Source organism: Octodon degus, unplaced genomic scaffold (assembly GCF_000260255.1).
Source record: "Octodon degus isolate 3935 unplaced genomic scaffold, OctDeg1.0 scaffold00055, whole genome shotgun sequence".
Taxonomy (NCBI): Eukaryota; Metazoa; Chordata; class Mammalia; order Rodentia; family Octodontidae; genus Octodon; species Octodon degus.
The window spans coordinates 11253404-11272809 of NW_004524631.1; the positions used below are offsets into that span (position 1 = coordinate 11253404).

Below are 19406 nucleotides of genomic sequence, written 5' to 3' on the forward strand. Positions count from 1 at the left end.
GGGAGAGAGAGAGAGAGAGAGAGAGAGAGAGAGAGAGAGAGAGAACTATTTAAAGGGGAAAATGGGAAGAAACTGTTATGGCTTGTATCTAAATAGTCCCCTAAGGCCTCATGTGGTCATAGGCAGGGCTTTTCACAGATCACTAGATCTAGGGTGTATGATACTGAGATCAAGGATGTGATTCTGGGATTCATTCATGGTGCAATGCTAGAATTAAAACTGCTGGGGCCAGGGAGATGGCTCAGTGGAATAAGCGCTTCCTGGCAAGCTCAAGGGCCTGAGTTCAACCCCCAGTTCCAAAAAATAAAAATAAAAATAAAACTGCTCAATCCTGGATGTATGTGCTACCTACCCAAAGGGTGGGTAGACTGGATAAGATATAAAGGACAGAAGGCCAGCAAGATAGCTCATTGGCCTAAAGCACCTGCTTAGGCAAGCACAGAGATCAAGGTTCCATCCCCAACCTCACCCCCAGGGCGGGTTGAGCTGGCCACCAAAAAAAAAAAAAAAGGATATAAGGGACAGAAAGAGGGTCACTGTGAGTCACAGGTGCCTTGCTGCTTGTTGTTTGCTGTTGCTTCACTATTTTGCTGCTTTGCTACCTTCTGCCCAACATGGACAGCTTCTCTTCTGTGATGCTACTCTGCCAAGCCACCCTGCCTTGGAGCCAGCCAACTATGGACTGAAAACTCCATAAACTGTGAGCTAAAATAAACATTTCCTCCTTTAACTTTGAGTATTGGGTATTTTGTGTCAGCAACAAGAAATGTAACTAAGACAGAAAACATCTCTGCAATGAGCAAGATACTAGACATAGTAGACAAAAACTTTAAATCAGCTGCCTCAAATGTACTTAAAGGACTAAAGGAAACCACGAGCAGAGACAAACCAGGAATTCAGTGTGTAAATAAAATGAGAATATTGATAGAAATTATAAAAAAGCACTAGAACTCTAGAATTGAAAAGTACAAAAACTTAATTGAAAAAATTGACTATAAGGGCTTACCACCATGTTTGAGCATGCATCAGAAAGAGGTAGCACATTGAGAATAAAAGTTTGTACTAATACTGTTTGGACAAGATATCATGTCTCCATCTTGTCCTCTAACTACTACGAAGACAACAATATGCATTGTATTAATTATTGTAATCGTTCTACTAACCTGTTTTGAAACTGTTTCATTGCTATTGTACCTTTTTTCTCATTAAAATGAACTTTTAAAAAAGAAATAGCAAAGTATAAGGTAAATGACCTTATCAAGACTAAGAAGCAGAAGTATATAAATATGAAGAGGGACCTGTGGAATGACATTAAGTGGACCAACAAAACAATATTTGAAAATATAGTGGTTGAAAGCTTCCAAATTTTGATGAAATACATGAATATATACATCAAAAAAACTCAAAAATCTCAAATCAGGATTAACTCTAAATGATCCATACTAAAAGACATTATAATCAAATGTCATGATGGAAGCCAAGAACAAAATCTTAAAAGTAGCAAAGAGAAGTAAATTATAATATACAAGAAATTTTTTTGTTATATGAAAACTGGTTTCTCAGCAAAAACCCTGAAGACCAGGAGGAAAATGAGATGGTATCTTCAAAATGCTGAGAGAAAAAAAAATCTGTTCTCTGTCAAGAATTCTGCATCTGGCAATACAATCCCTCAAGAATGAAGAAGTTAAGAAATTCCCAGATAAAGTCAAGCTAAATGAAATCAGTACTAGTCGACCTGCCCTATAAAAAATGTTTAAGATTTCTCAGGCTGAAGAAATAAAAAGACACTGAATAGCCACAATGAAGAAATAAAGAATATTTGTTTTAAAATAATAGGTATGTGTAAAAACTTTGGGGTTGTAACATTTTCTCCTCTATGATTAAAATGACAAATGCAGAAATACAGTAATTATAGATCTATGTCAATGGGCACACAATATATGAAAATGTAATTTTCACAATAGTAATACAAAAGGATACATACCGAGATATATAGGAGCAAAGTGTTTACATACCACTTAGTTTTAGAATGAGGTTTTCCTGCAGATAGGATCATGCATTAAAAGACATTACCAACACAATAAAAGGCAATCCACAGAATGGGAACCAAAACTTGCAAACCACAGATCTAAAGAGATTAATATGCAGCATATACTGACTTCTCATTACTCAATAGCAAAATAAAAAAATAACAAAATCAACAACAGAGAACCAAATTTGAAAATAGGCAAAGAACTTTAATAGCCATTTCGCCAAATAGGAAATACAAAGGGCCAATAAGCACACAAAAGGGTGTTTATCACTGGTCATTACGGAAGTACAAATCAAAGACACAATGTGATACCACTTTACATCTCTTAATGTAGCTATAATTTTTAATGGGGGAGGACAAGTGTTGTGGAGGATATGAAGAAATTGGGGAGGGAGCACCAAGATGGAGGAGCGGTAAGTAGCAGAGAAAGAGCCTCTCTGAAAATTGCCATCCAAAGGATGGAACATGGCAACATGAGGAAGGCAAGGAGGGAAGTAGGCCTCCTGCACCCAGAAAGGATCCGAAGTGTGAAGTGAAGCCCACAGAGAGAGTGAAGAGAAAAACTTCAATGAAGAAGAAGGTAACTAGCAACATCTTCTTTTATTTTTTTAATTTGGATTTTTTTTTGACACCTTGTCCTTTCATGAGAAGAAAGGACTCCCTTCACGAGAGGAGCAATTAAAACCTGCTGACATACATTGACCACTGGTGACCCCAGAGACCTCCACAGAGAGATAGATACAGCAGTGGGGGGTTAGGAGTAGACTTGAATGACTGCACTAGCTATTGGTGAGTGCCAAGGGCTCAGTAGTCCTGCATGGCAGAGTAATTGGCCAGGGGTCATTTTAGAATGGGGTCAATTGAGCTCAGAACTTAGACCATCTGCCAGCTCCATCTAGTAGCCCCCAGCTGGACTCAGGCCCACAAAAGATGTGTTGACCTTCCCATCTTGCAAGATGGAGGGTGAAAAAATCTGAGAAGACAGATACTACAGAGGAGAAACCCAAAGCCAAGAAGGCTGCTGCCAGTGGTACTGGTAAAAAGGGTAAGGTGAAAGCAAAAAAGTCCAAGAAGGGGCAGCCCCACTGCAGCCGAAATCCTGTCCTGGTTAAAGGAATTTTTAGATCCTCCCGATTTGCCATGTATTCCAGAAAGGCTTTGTACAAGAGAAAGTACACAGCTGCTAAATCAAAGGTTGAAAAGAAAAAGGAGAAAGTTCCTGCTACAATCACAAAACCAGTCAGTGGGGCAAGAATGGTGGCACCCAGGTGGTTAACTTTGAAAAATGCTTAGATACTACCCTACTGAAGATGTGCCCCAAAAGCTCTTGAGCCACAGCAAGAAACCCTTCAGTCAGCACGTGAGAAAACTTCAAGCTAGCGTCACTCCTGGCACCATCTTGATCATCCTCACCTGATGTCACAGAGGCAAAAGAGTGGTCTTCCTGAAGCAGTTGGCCAGTGCCTTGCTACTTGTGACTGGGCCTCTTAGCCTTGATCATGTTCCTCTACAAAGAACACACCAGAAAATTGTCATTGCTACCTCTACAAAACTTGATATCAGCAATGTGCAAATCCCCAAACACCTCACTGATGCTTACTTCAAGAAGAAGCTGCAGAAACCCATACACCAGGAGAGCAAGATCTTTGACACCGAGAAAGAGAGATACCAGATTTCAGAGCAGCACAAGGTGGATCAGAAAGCAGCAGACTCAGATTTTAGCAAAAATCAAAACTGTTCCTCAGCTCCGGGGCTACCTGCAATCCGTTTTTGCTCAGACAAATGGAATTTACCTTTATAAATTAGTGTTCTGAATTTCTTACTAAGAACCTAATTAAATAACTGATACTTTTTTTAAAAAAAAAGGATGTGTTGGCAGGTGCAGGCCAAAGAAGTCTGGTCTCAGCCAGAAGGTATAGGCTCACTGAAATATCCACTACCCTACCAAAAAGCTACTGCTGGCTGGCTAGTATAAATCAACACAGATTGAGACTTTGTCTCTACATGTTGTCTACAATTGATAGCAGAGACATACTTGGAAGTAGATATTTTTTATTGCTCTCTTTGTTTCTTTCTGGTTTGTATTGTTTACTTTTTTCTCTCTTATTGTAGTGGTTGTGTTTTTGGTTTTAGTTTTCTGTTTTTGTTTCTTTCTCCTTCATTGTTTGATCTTGCTTTTATATGAGTGTGAATATGGCTCCTAGCCTCTTTGTGGTTATGGTTGTATTCTGTTCCCCTTATCTCTTCCTGTTCTATTTCCCTCCAGTCTTCTGCATCAGTTTCCCAAATTTAACAAGATCCCCTTTTGTCCTCCAGCCTTACCTCTAAACTTCCTTCTTCAATGTCCCTATTTTCTCCCTAACTCATTTTAAATTTTAATCCTTGAGGGCAAAATTGACATATTAAGGACATGCATACTTCATATAATTTTCTGGTTTGTTTTAAATTTCTTTATATAACCACAAAACTAGTTCATAAGGTTAAAGGTGGCAAACTAATGTTTAGATCAGTTCATTTTCTAGGATGTATTTGATGCTATTGTGATTGCTGATGGTACCACTATAGCCAAAAGCGACATAACTGTCTAAACAGCTCTTCTTTCTGGTATTCCAAAACTTAAATTGACCAAGTGTCACAGAAAATACTATAGCACAATGCCAAAGAACCACGGGCTGGGCCATGCAGGAGCAACTTCTCATCTCCAATGAATTGAAGAGGTAGGATCTTGCAACAGACTCAAAACCCAAAAACCAGCTACATCTGGAAGCTACTTCTGAGAAGTAGTCCTTTCTGAAGGAGTGTAATGTTAACAATGAAGCAGTTCACCATAGGAAATTTATAAGCATCACCCCAGGAATTAAACCAAAAAAAGAAAATGAGAAAATACTTTAAAAAGATGCAACCCCATACAACCAGTTCACCAAAGGCAAACCCAGGGGAAATGAGGTGGGACAATCTGAAAGCCACCACCGGGCCTCTGTGATATGGAAACAACAAAGAAATTGAATAAGGCTCTACAAAAAAATAAATCAGAAATAGCTTCTCAGACAACTGAAGAGATGGTGTCCACAAAGAAAAACCATGCTTAATCACTCTAGAACAGCTACAGACAAAAACAATAGAGGAGCTTAAGAAAATTATGAATGTTCACAATAGGAAGGCAATGAAATCTATAAGACAGATTCAAGCATATATCCAGGAGAATAAAAATTCCATCAAAAGTATCCATTGTCCTTCCGATTTGATTTGAAACTGTCTCATTGCTATCTCTTTGTCAATAAAACTTTGAAAAAAAAATTAAAAAAAGTATCCATAATAGATTAACCCAATGTGACAAAAGAATCTCAGATATAGAAAACAAGCTTGTGATTAAGTGATCATGAAAAGAAAAGTTTCTTTAAAATAGCAAAGAACCATGAAAACTCAATCCGGCAGCTGTTAGACTATGTGAGGAATAACTTAAGAAGCAATTGAAACCCTTATACATTGTTGTAAGAATACAAAATGATGCAGCTTCTGTGAAAAACAGTTTGGTAGTTACTCAAAAAGTCAAAGAAAGAATTATCATATAACCCAACAACTCTATCCCTAGGCACAGTCTCTAAAGAATTGAAAACACAGACTTGAACAAATCTGTATATAAATGTTCATAGCAGCATAACTTATAACAGCCCAAATTTCCATCTACTGATGAATACAAAATGATATACACATATATATGTGTGTGTAGATACACATATATATGTACATATATATATATATATATATACATATATATGTGTGTATATATACACATATATATATACATATATATATATATATATATATATATATATATAGTATATGAGTATTGTTCAACCATAGAAAGAAATTAAGTGTATAGGTGCACTATACAACAAGGATGACAATTTTAGCTACTTTACTGTCACTGAGACACAATAACCCACACTCACAAATTCAAAAAGGACAGATTTATTTTGGTTCATATTATTAGTTCCAAGCTAGCCAGCTCCAAGAAAGAAGGACATGGTTGAAGGGTCTGGCAGAAGGAAACTGCTCAGGTCATGCTCGCCAGGAAGCAGGCAGCAAAGAAACCTTGGAGATCCACCATTTAGCTATGCCCTCCAGGATCTACTCAACTTTTCTCACCAGACTCCACCTAACAGCAAGTCAGCTGAACCATACTCAAAATCCTATCACCTTCTACATACTAGGCTTTGGGAGGCCATTTTAGATATATATCATAACAATGACTCTTACAAATACTATTCTAACTGAAATAAGCCATGGATTATCTAGAATCTAGAACAGGCAAATTCATAGAGACAAAAAAGTATTTGGGGGGCTGGAGGGAGGGAAGAATACACAATGAAAAAATTTTTGAAATAGTGGTGATATCAAAGAACTTTGTAAATGATATCAATGCTACTGGATTGTACAATTATAATAGTTCAAATGTAATTTTAATTTATATATATTTTGCCAAAAGAAAAAAGGAAACAAAATCATCATATGCCTTATTGGACAAACATATAAGCAAACTTAAAACAGGTAACCTCACCTGCTCAGAGCTTATAATTTAATGTATTTTGTAAAAGCTCACCAGAAGATTTTGATATGCTCATCACAACTAACAGAGTCAGAGTTCAGAGACAGGAGAGCTCCACAGGCCCTGCCTGTGGGTAGTGATGTCTAGTGATGACAAAGCTTTTATGCAACTACTGGTACCAAGAAGGTCTAGCACAGCCCTCTGAGCATGAACATTCTTCCCCTAAAACAGTAGCCTTTTGTCATATCAATGACAGAAACACCTGGAGCACAACCTTTGCACTGACAAAGAATAGGCTTCTTGCTCCCACTTGGATTTAAAGCCCTCAGACCAATCTAGCATAGGAAAACAAAGTCTTCTATGCCAGCCAGCCTCAGTCCATGCAGTTCTGCACAGGAGCTTGGGGCAAAGCCCCAACTAATGATAAAGGGTCACTTTACTTTGTTGCATATGCTGAACACTATTTTCCTTCAGATACCTCCTGGAAACAGGTAATATGGTAGTATTCAGGTTCTACTATATTCTGGCTAAATACATCCAAAGCCACAATGATCTAATCCCTCAACAGATCCCCAACTCCCCAATTTCGAACTTGAGACTGAATAAAGGAGGTATTTGGCCTAAGTTTTAATTTCTTCACCTGGAAAAAAAGGAACCAAAACAAAGGTTTTTATACATTTAATGTGAAGGTTAAATGGCTCAAAATATGCAGAGTATTTAGCATCATGCTTAATTATTCTAAAAGACACTCAATAAACACTTGCTATTTTTCCACTATTTTTTCATTAGAAAAATCATAGTGACTATATTTGAATAGTGAAAGCTTAAATATTTTTATTTGTAATTGCCAAAACTTGAAGCAACCAAGATGTCCTTCAGTAGGTGGGTGTAAACTGTGCCATATCCAGAATATGGAGCACATTGCTAAGTGGAGCAGTCAATCTGAAATGGCTCATACTGCATGATTCTGACTGTATGACATTCTGGAAAAGGCAAAGCTACAGAGACAGGAAAAGGATCAGTGGTTGATTGCCAGAAGGGGAGGAATGGGATGGGAGAAATGGGATGAACAGGCAAAGCACAGTGGATTTTTAGGGCAGTGAAAGTACTCTGTATGACATAATAATGGGAGCTTCATCTTCTACATTTATCCAACTCCACAGGATACATAGTACTAAGAATGAACCCTAAAACAATATACAGATTTGGCGTTATATAATTGTGTTGCTGTAGGTCCATCAAGCTGTAACAAAATGTACCACTCTGGTTGGAGATGCTAATAATGGAGGAGACTGTGCATATTTGGGCTTGTAAAATATACAGGGAATCTCCACCATTTGCTTAATTTTCTGTGAATATAAAACTGTTCTTTGAAAGCCTGTTATTAAAACTTTATATTACTAAATCTGTAATTTCAGCATGAAAAAGAAAACCTGATAATGTGTTAAATTTCTGGGCCTCATCCCGACTCTCCTGCCTTTGCCTCCACAGTAGCTGGGATTACAGACATTCACCATAAAGTCTGGCATAGTTTATCAACAACTAACACTAAAAAACAAATCACATGCAAATCCTACTACCCACTTCTCTTTCTGGATTAAGTATGACAAAATACTCATCAAATACGGCAACAGAGGCTGACTGGCTGCTTTCCAAACCTATTCCTCTTCCTCTAACTACAGTACATTTCCCTGGCTCCCTTCCAGTTAGAGCAGCCTAGTGACAAATTCTACCCAACTGAAACGGGCAAGAGATGTATAATATTTCCATATTTATCACATGTACCTTCCCATATGATCCTTCTCTGTCCTCATTCATTAGCAGAATGGGACAATTCCAAGCCCCAGGAATGGGGAAGCCATAAAATGGAAAGCACATGATCCCAGAATCAGTGTGGAGAGACACAACTAATCCTTTGCACTGGCCTATTAAATGAGTGAAAACATGAATTTCTTTTATGTTAGGTCATGGAAATATGGGGTTGGGCTAATAACTAGGATTAAGGTAACACAAATATCCATACTGATTAAAACCAAGGAGCAAGTTTTAATGAAAAAGTTCTTGAAACATATACTCTCTTATAAATGAAGCAGAGGCAATTTTTAAAGAGACACATGAACTTGAAGATCAAACAAAAAATGAAATTAAAAAGAAATTACTGATTCTTAAGATAGATAAGTCTACCATCATTTCTTATGTTAGTATCTGTATTAATAAGTACTAGAAAGTAATATACATGAGATATTGACCCTCAACTTTATAACCCTTCAGATAGGTAGACTAACAAATTAACAGAAAGGTTAGCTTCATTTCTAATATATCTTAATGAAAAATTTCGAGACATACAAAAGTATTGAGACAGGAGCATAACACCATTTCACATGCAGTCTAACTTTAATAATTACTAGTATGATGCAACATTAATTTTCCCCATATAAGGTGGAAGGTGTATTTTTTATGGAATTCTATGAAAAACTAAATACCTCAGTACTCTCACACTTCACCACAATTTAGCCTGCATCTCAATGACAACATTCTCGTATATTACCTCAATTATCCTAAGGAAAATAATAATAGTAACTCCCTAATACTGCATCATGCAATGCCCAGCCCACATTCAAATATCTATAATTGTTCCCAAACATCATTTACACTTCATTTTCATGATCCAAGTTTCTTGTGCTATGCTTAGTTATATCTCTTTTGTCTCACTTAGTCTAGAACACACGCCCACCCCAACTTTCTAGTTCCCTTGATATTTTTTTTAAGAAAACAGATGTCAAGACTGTTCCCATAATCTGGATTTGTCCAATTAGCTTTGTCACAGTGGGTTTTTTTGTTTGTTGGTGGGTTGGTTGGGTTTGATTTTTGTACAGGGTCTCACTACGTACATCGGACTCATAGTGATCCTCCTGTTTTCAGCCTCCCCAGCTCTGGGATTACAGGTGTGCACCACCATGTCCAGTCTCAATCACTGGCCCTGGGAGTTGGGCAGGCAAGGCATGTGACAAGGATTGAACCCTGGTCCCTGGGCTTGCCTAAGCAAGAGTTTAGTCCACTGAGTTATCTTACCAGCCCTTGTCACAGTGTTTTTTTTCTCTTTTTTTGCACATCAGAAATGCATTTTTAAAGGGCCAGCCTGACAGCTCAGCAAACTAAAGCACCTGCTTAGGCAGAATTCAGTGGCCAGGGTTCAATCACTGGCGTGCCATGCCGGCCCCACTATCGGGGCGTGCTGAGACAGTGACTGAGATTGGGCATGGTGGTGCACCTGTAATCCCAGCACTTGGGAGGCTGAAAACAGGAGGATCACTAGAAGTCCAGTCTACATAGAGAGACCCTGTAGACACTGTCCTAAATACAGAAAAAAAAGAAAAGCATTTTTATTTGAAAACAACTTAAATATTTAGACAAATGATTTTAGTATATAAACTTGATTTTGTTTATATATAGAATATAAAGATTTCCATCATTAATTTTCTATAGGGGCTGGTGAGATGGCTCAGTGGTCTAAAGCATCTACTTAGAACAAGCTTAGCAAAGCACAGGGACCGCAGTTCAATCCCCAGTACCACATGCCAGCCAGCCCCGCCCCCTGGTGGGCTGAGCTGGCCACACACACACACACACACACACACATAAATAGATAAAAAATTTTTAAAAAAATTTCTATAGGAAGGGTATTATAGGCTGGGTCCTTCACTCAAATGTATATCTTGCATGTGCAGCACTGAAAAAAAATATTGAACATAGAATGCTTCATGGATTTGCATCTCATCCTTGCACTGGGACATGCTAACTAATCTCTGTATTGTTCCAATTTAGAATATGTACTGCCAAAGCAAGTACTCTCATAGTGTTTTATGACTTGATTCTCTATCTTCTGCATTTCCTGTAAACTAGAAAGGTGTGTCAACATCCATGATTAGATTCAGATTAAACATCTGGGGGAAGAATACTACATAGATAAAACTGTATGTTCCTTATTATATCACAGATAGCCCCAGGATGAATAAGGATAAATATGATGGCTTGGCTATGATAGTGACTGCAAAACCTCCCTATAAATGAACCTTCCTCTGCAGTAGTCCAATAATCTGTGGGCTGATACTCAACACCAGGCAAGTACCGCATTCCCCAACAAATTTTTACCTCTGGCTCTAGAAGACACTGGAAACCCCTGTCTAAGCTAGCTATTAATAAGGGATGACAAAATGGTGATTTTGTATTTCTAATGTTGCAAACTGGTAAACTTTTAAAAGTCTCAATACTTTCAGGAAAGCAGTTTGTCTAATTTTTAAGGCACAAACACCTCACTCAAATGTACAACTTTCAAGTAAATAAAAGTATATTTTATGTTCAGAGATTCTTTAAAAAGAACACTATAGCAACCAAGGAAAATGTTACCCAACCACATAACACATATTTCTAATACATCTTTTTGTTGCATAAGTTATTTGCTTTTTTATGTATTTAGTATGGGGTCTACAGGGTCTCACTACACAGATCAGATGTGTAGTGATCCTCCTATTTTCAGCTTCCCAATATTTGCTGTACTTTAAAATAGTGTTTAGGGGCTGTGGATATAGCTTACTAGCCTAGCATCCATCTGGAAAGTGCAAGGTCCTCAGTTTGATTCCCAGTACCAAAACAAAATAAATAAATAAAGGGGTATTTAAATTGCAAAAGTAACATCTGGGAATACAGCGGAGTAGTCAACTATTTACCTAACATGCCCAAGGCCCTGTTTTTATCCCCAGCACTGTAGAAAAGGAAAAAAAAGTTACAGCATCACTATGTATTAAAGAAAATTCAGGCTATTCAGAAAAATATGAAAAGAGAAATATATTCTCTCTTTCTCTCTCTCTCTCTCTCTCTCTCTCTCTCTCTCTCTCTCTCTCTCTCTCTCTCTGGATATCCTTCCAAAAAAAGTATGTTATGTATAAATATAATATAGGGGCTGGGGAGATGGTTCAGTGGAATAAACGCTTCCCTGGCAAGCACAAGGGCCTGAGTTCAATCCCTGTTTCTGCCAAAATGAATGAATAAATGAATAAATAAATAAAATACAATATATAATGTTCTGCACCTTGTTTTTTCCACAACAGTCTTACATGAACATTTGCCTTCAGAGGACATCTCAAAAGACCTTTTCATGAGCTACATAGTATTCCTTAGGGGGGAATATACTATAACTTCCCCAGTTCCCTCCTGGTGAGCATTGCAACACTTTCTGCTGCAACTAATAAGCTGCCTATATAATTTAATATCCTAATGTAAGTGTTTCTGGAAGACGCAGTGCAAGAATTGAAGCTGCTATGTAAACAGGGATGATAGATGTAGATTTTTCTAGGTATTAATAAGTAGTCCAGGGCTGGAAAGATAGCTCAGTGGTCTAAGTGCCTGCCTGGTAAGCACAAAGATGTGGGTTCAATCCCCAGTACCACATGCCATGCCAGCCCCACGGCCCCAGATGCACCATGCCTGCCACCAAAACCAAGCATGGTGGAGCACACCTGTAATCCCAGCACTGGGGAAGCTTAGACAGGAAGATCATTATGAGTCCAAGCTGTGTAGAAAGACCCTGTACAAATACATAAAAACGATTTTTAAAAATTGGTAAGTAATCTACCAAACATATATAAAACATATGCAATTCTACTCATTCCTACTTACTGTATCATAATGCACTTTAAAATTAAAGCAGGCCTCTACTGAACAAACCTCAAGAAGCAAAGCTTACCAAAGAATTACAAAGTCTAAAGTGAGAGCAGGAACTAATATTTACCAAGTGCTTAAGTGACAAAGGCTGCACTTGACCCTTTGGATGTCTCAACAATACTGGAACATTAACTCCATTTTCTAAAAGAGGAAACTAAGGCTCAGAGTTCACCCAGTGTAATACAGCTTTACAAGTAACGAGACTAGTATTTGAATCCAGGGACAAATGGCACCCAAGCAAGACCATATAGAGCTGCCCCACTAGGTCCAAAGTAAGAGGCTTTCAAAAGCAGTGGGGGGAACTCCCAGTTCACCTGGAAGGTGTTCCAAAATATTTATTCACAGGCTCAAATGTTAATTTTATGTTACTACAAAAGTTTTACTTGGCCCTTTCAGACTCTACTTATAGGCCCACTCTTAGGCTGTGCTTAGCAATCTAGCTCCAACTCAGCAAGGGCAAAATGAGCCCATGACCCATAGAACCTAGAGGGGCTAATGTAGCTTTCAGAAAACTGATAGATAGCATGGAGGAAGAGACGCGAGAAGCAGGTGGTGGGCTAGTGTAGCACAGTCAGATATTTTGGTCCGGTGTCAGTTGTCACAAAAACATTATGAAGGAAGTAGAACTATTGTACACATGAAAGAGAACCACAATTAACCGACACAGTCTGTTTATGCCACCTTGCCTTGCCTCAAACACTTGCTATTTCTGCTCTACAGACATGCAAGCCTAGTGACTTTAAGATGGCACTTAATCACACACAAAGCCAGCTGAGAGCTCCCTGGTGTGACAAAACAGGTTATACTGGTATCAGGCTAGTGCTCTGCCCAGCCGCCTACAGATGGCTTGGCAGGGTCTGGGGGCTGCTTTCAACTTCCCAATAGAGTCAGGTACTTGACCACCTTCCCTCACAGCTGGCTTGGCCAGTTTTCAGGGAAGAATGTTTAGAACTGTCCCTTGGTGGTTGGAAAAGCTCCTCTCCATTCAAATGCTAAGCATTCACCATCACCATCCTCTCTTAAGGTCTTTAGCTCCTTTGCACTCAAGCAAGAACTCAGTATGGGGTCTATAGGGCCTACCACTCCGAAAAGAACATCAACTCTTTCCTGAGGACAATAGGGTAAAGAGAAGGAAGGAGAAAGAGGCAGAAAAATGCCTTCTCCTTTTCCTGTTTTATTTCCATCTCAGCCACAGGGGTCCTCCAGAAGTTCCATGTAGAATCAACAACTGAAAAGTCACTGAAAATTGATACTGTCACATAATGTGATTCAAATAGAAGTAGGCACAAATTAAGGCAATTGGTTTGAGGAACACCTTAAAATGCCATCATAAATAACACAAAAAGGAGGCATTAATGCATGATTAGTTGATTCCACTTCCATGATTCAAAAATCAAAAAGCACAAAAGGGTACATGGTGTACAGAAGTACAAAAGGGTACATAGTCCTATCTCATAGTCAGCTACCTGCTCTGCCTGAGGAAACCCATGTTACTGAGTCTATTGCATGTCCTTCTATGGATATTTTTTGGCTACATCAGCTTATGTATGGAGTTTTAAAATACTGAAGACACCCCACTCAGACTGACACATCACTTCAATATAAGAAGGTGGTAGAGGGCTGGGGGTACAGCTCAGTTGTACATCCCTTGCCTGGCATATGAAAAGTGCTGGGTCAGATCCCCAATACTATAAAAAGAAAAAAAAGTGGCAGAAACTAGATTTTCTTAAATTGTTTTCAAAATATATGGTTTTGAAATCCACAGTTAGACTCCTTCATTAATAACAATTTGCCAATATTTAAAAGTTAAATTGTTTGCCTCCATAAATTAAGTCAAATACCAAGCACACTATGGATACTTAACAGATGCTTATTTAGGTCTTTCTATCCTTTATTACTCAGAACCAAGAAGAAGATTACTCACTTCCTCTATTGATATTGAGAAAACCTAATTTTCCGCTTTTTAAAAAGAGAAGTTCTGAGAAATCTGTACAACATTCACTACATGTTCAAAGATGTGCTTGATATAGTAATCATTTCACATGATGTTTTAAATGTAGCAAGTATTAAAAAGATTGTCAAACTGAATTTTTTTACCAGAATCCCATCTCAATAATCTTTAGTATACTGAGAATAATTAGATTATCAAATGATATAAGAATTCAGGGGCTGGGGATATAGCTTAGCAGCCCAGCACCTGCATGGCAAACCCAAGGTCCTAGGTTCAATTCCTGATATCAAAAAAAAGAAAAAAAGAAAGAACTCAGAATGGGGAAGGGTGGTACAAAATTCAAGATATCCCTCAGGAAAAAAGAAATATGTCTTCTCAAAATTACAATCTACATCAAAACAGTATTCAGCATAACCTAAGACATCACATATTGACAAACTAAATGTCTTTATACCTTTAAAAGTAACACCACAAAAAAATAAATAAATAAATAAAAGTAACACCACAAAACAAAAATACACAATAAATAACACAAGCATTCTCTGAGATGATGTTACCTTTTCTGAATCAAGTAAACCTGAATTATAACATGATTGTCTACAAAATAAAACAGTACACAGGAGCATATACCTAATGACTAAAAGGTTGAGAAGAGTTTTAAAAGTACATATGAAGAAAGGAAAATTCCACTATCGTGTTTAAGCCTTAAGATATACGTAAGGGACCGAATTCTTAAAAACATATGAGCACTCCTCTGAAAATATACTTTTAAATCCCCCTTTATTTTCCACTCCCTTGAGCATGTATTTACAACCCTGTCAAGCTGACTTCTTTTATATTTCCTTTAAGGAGTTGAATCTGGGGTCTTTAAAATAAATATATTTCCATGACTATGTATATACATATAAAGGCAGACTTTATCTGCAACACAGCTTGAGCCAATCACTTGAAATTACAACGTGCTTCAATTTCCTACTCGATATCTACTTAGGAAACCTCCAGGCTTACCTGGCACTCTGGCATCAGGCATTTGATGCCAAATGACACAAACTACAGGGCTCAAGAACAGCCGGGTCTGGAAGCCGAAGTCTGTCTGTCCAAAGTCCTACAATTGTGATAACCAATTCTGTTTTAGACCTAGTTCTGTATCAATTCAAAATCTGGTAAGGCCAATATTTCCTCAGAACTGGAGGGCTCTTGACAGCACTTGCCCCTTATGTGGTTTGTTTGAAAAGGTCTAGTGGCCTTGAGCCCAGGCTGTCAGCAACCAAGCAACAACCAGAGAAGCAAGGCCAGAACCAAGGGTAATTTTCACATTACAGATTAAGGTGTCAGCTTTCCACTCTCTGTCAGGGAGCCCTGGATGGAAATTGAGTGGAGAGATCTTTCCAGTATAAGTGATGAAGTAAAATGCTCCCTCTTGGGAAGTCCTGACACGGTTCATCTCTTTCACCGGAGAATGCAAATAATGGGCTTTAGCACCACCGAATTAAACTCTAAAAGAGAACACATGGCTCTAGTTTGGAGGCATGGGGAAGTAAGAGGGAGCATCAAGGAGGAAGAGGGATGATTCATATTATTAATGACATTTGTGCTGACCACCATGCATGTAACACACTGTGTCTTATTAAATTCAGAAAAGGATGGTGGCATCATCCCATCCTTAACAACAAAAGAAAGCTGACTCCAAATAAAAACCACTACTTTTTCTCATCACACACTCAAAAATGTATGCTCAAAATCACTCCATGTTACCATTTTAGGAATACAAAAGCTCCTTCTCGCTTGAAGAAAGCAAGGAATCCAATACAACTTCCCACTAGAACGAACATAAGAGCAGGGCACCTACCTGTCTCCTATCTAGGCCTGACATTATGGTGCCACCACTCTGGCTCCTGGACCACGCTCACCTTTCACAGCACTCCACGCTCTTAGTTTCATTAACAACAGACTGTGGAATACAGATCTCAGAAGTGGGTGCCTACTTAGGCTGGCCATGGATGTGGCACTCGAGAGCATCAGTCACCCCATAACCAAGCTGAGACACCTTCAGCCCTTGTCCTCACCCTACTGTGGTCTATCCTATGGGGTAGCACGGCCCTCTGAGAAGTCACCCACTAGCAAGCACGCACGCACACTATCTGTGGAGCTGAACTGGGGGGGGCGGGGAGGGCGGCTCTTGGAGAGGGGTGCAATAGAGACAGAATGGGGCGGAAGGAACCGGGCTACCTCTGTGCCTTTCATTTTCCGGGGTGCTCTGTGAAGAAATGTCAAAATGGGGTGGAATTTTTTTTAACGGTTGTACAACGCCAAGAAACGCAGACAGTTGACCTTGGGAACCTACAGCATCGCAGAGAGAAACGAGAAATAGACGAAGCACGTTGGCAAGTAAAAGGGAAGCACAGCGCGGCGCTAGGAAGAGCGCAGCGGCCCCGCCGCCCGAAGGCTGCAGGAATGGGGGCGCGGGAGGGGTGCTCACCGTAGATCATGGCCAGTCCAGTCTCGTGCAGGAAGCGCACCCGGCGGTGCTTGAAGAGCCAGATGGTGAGGATGGTGAGGGTTAGTAGCAGGATGAAGGTGAGCAGGCTCACGCTGTCCTGCCGGTGGCTCTCCTCAGCCTCCTTCTCAGTTGCAAGCTCCTCCATGGCGCTACTGTCCTCAGCCGCCGCCCCAGCAGAGGAGGCCGCGGCCCCTGCACGCAGACCCCTACTCAGCAGCAACGGGAGCAACGGTAGGAGTAGCATCCGCGGCGGCAGCGCCCGGACAGCCCGCCACGGACCAGGGCGCACCGCGTCACCGGGCTCCATGGTCCCTGGGCCGCCCGTGCCTCGTCCGCTCGTGGAGCAGCAGCCCGCGCCGTCGGCGGATCCCCGCTGCGCCGCCGACCTGCTCTAGGGGCCGCGGCGCCGCAGCTCCTCCTCCCGCTCGCGCCCGGCTGGGGCTGCGCCGGGAGCTGCGCGGGGGAGGGGCGCGCGCAGTGCGCAGGATCCCCAAGCACCGCCCCCCGCCCGCGCACCTGTTAGTCTCCCCAGCAGCGCGTGCCACGCTGCTTGCGGACCGAGCGGCCCAGACGGAGCCAGTTGTCGCTCTCGGGTATGCTGGCTATCCCGCTGTCAGCCCTTTGCGTTTCTGCGCTTCTCACCCAGGACAGGGGTACCTGGCCAGAGCGTCTGGAATCTCAGAGCCAGTTCCTGAGCAGCCACTGCGGTGCTGCCTAACGGGGACGGCAGAGGTCGCCCGCTCCTGCAGGGAGCATCAGCTTAGATTCGCTCTCTGAGCGATCTCGAGTCCTGACTGGAGCCACTGAGAAGAGTTTCATCTCAAGCCAGAAATGTAACTGCCCTGAGCCCAGTAAAGTGGGGCCTTGAGGGATCCAAGGAGCCATGAAGCCACTGTTAGCCTCTGCACCTCTTATTTTGTTGTTTTGTTTTGTTTTCATCTCGCAGATGACCTTGCATCTTGTGGGACTCTCATTATCTCCTAGGCTTCGTTCAAACCTCTGCTTGTAGTCTGGCTCAATTCGAGGACAGAGAAGGGGTTGGATTCGAATAGAATGGCTTCTTTTTGATATTTTATTTATTTATGTATTTAGTACAGGGTCTCACTACATAGATAGGACTTGTAGTGATCCACCTGTTTACAGCCTCCCAAGTGCTGGGATTACAGGCATGGGCCACCATGCCCTGTTTCAGTGGATGGCTCTGTGTGGGGCTGGCACGGCATACTGTACCAGGGATCAAACTCAGGTCCTTGCACTTGCCAGCCAGGACCTTAGACCACAGAGCTATCTCCCATCCCTAGAATGGTTTTTTATATTTTTTGTTTGCTTTTTATTTTTCCTACATGAATATAACTTATTGTGATCATATTGCCCATTTCTCTCCCTACATGTCCTCTCCCTTCTCCATATCCCCCTCTCTTACACTGGCTCCTGGATCATTCAACCAAGCCCCTTGGGAAAGAGGGTTGAACCAGAAGGTACTGAGCATTTGCCATTCAGACAAATGAGCACCAAGTGGCCCTAAAGCAGGATCAGTAGAGGGTGTGGAGGCGATTACCTTGACGACCCGTTTATGTTGCCTTCCTAGTACCCAGAAAGCCTTGGGTTGAATCTTTTTTTAATTGACTGTACTGGAACATTTTACATACACATAGTGATCGCAATTATCATAGAAAATTTGTACCTATACATAATACATCTTGATTCTTCTTTTCCCCATCCCCTCCCTTCAACTCTTTTTCCTTTCCTTATTTACAAAGCTTTGTTTTCTTTTCTTCCACCAAGCCCAATTTAATAGAAATATGACACTGACTCTAAAAGATGAAGCCTCCTGGAATATATCTTAGGAACTAGAATTTTCAACGCACACATTGCTCTTTTAGTAACAAGAAGAAGAAGAAGAAGAAGAAGAAGAAGAAGAAGAAGAAGAAGAAGAAGAAGAAGAAGAAGAAGAAGAAGAAAATAACTGAATTCATAGTGCTTAGCACTATGTTCTTAAGTGTTTATTTAATCATTCTGAAATCCCTACCAACTATGCATTCTCTCTCTCCCAGAAAGAGTGCATTTCTAAGAGGACTCATTGAAGAAGGCTGGAGAGCTGTTCAGAGAATTGCTAATCTTCCTGTTCTTTTCTAGGTAAACATTCTACTATGATTGCTCAGGGCTTTCTTTACAGTGGCAAAATCTTTCATTTAGATTTTAGACAGTGTCTTTCTCTATGCCCCACTCCAACCTCAGGCTGTTACCCTGTTCCTGCCAAGAGAAAAAGTCCATGTTAGATTTGAAATCTGCCAAGTTCCAATGAACAAACATCAAAAATCTGTCAGATCACAGAGAAAGTTATACAACAATGGTGAAATTTGATCTAATTTCAGAAGAATCACTAAAATTCATGTTTGCTAAAAATTGGTCATATTAATCATAATATTAGAACCTTTTGAATTCCCAGAAGTCAAGGAAAAAAGTTCTGTAGCTCACAGTGCCAGCAATGAAGGAGGCTTCTTACTGAGCATGGTAGTGTACACTTGTAATCTCACCACTCAGGAAACTGAGACAGGAGGATAATGGAGAGTTTAGGCCATCGAGAGCTAAATAGTGAGTGCAAGACCAACCTGAACTACATATGGAGACCCTGTATCAAAAAGAAAAAAAA

At 40.3% G+C, this 19406-nt stretch overlaps 1 protein-coding gene and 2 pseudogenes across 2 annotated transcripts in view; 1 reads left to right on the forward strand and 2 right to left on the reverse strand.

The window, feature by feature from the left end:
- Slc9a7 (solute carrier family 9 member A7) overlaps window positions 1-17201 on the reverse strand; it is a 202173-nt gene extending 184972 nt beyond the window's left edge. The window contains exon 1 of one of the 2 annotated variants that reach the window (XM_023717863.1): window positions 16733-17185. In XM_023717863.1, coding sequence (XP_023573631.1) covers window positions 16733-17060 — 328 coding nt within the window. In that variant the 5' untranslated portion in view covers window positions 17061-17185. Of the gene's footprint in view, window positions 1-16732 lie in introns of both variants that reach the window. The other variant, XM_004633487.1, reaches the window with a different exon arrangement.
- Window positions 2435-3846, forward strand: LOC111817329 (annotated as a pseudogene).
- On the reverse strand, window positions 10318-10430 carry LOC111817342 (annotated as a pseudogene).
- Window positions 17202-19406: the final 2205 nt, after the last annotated feature.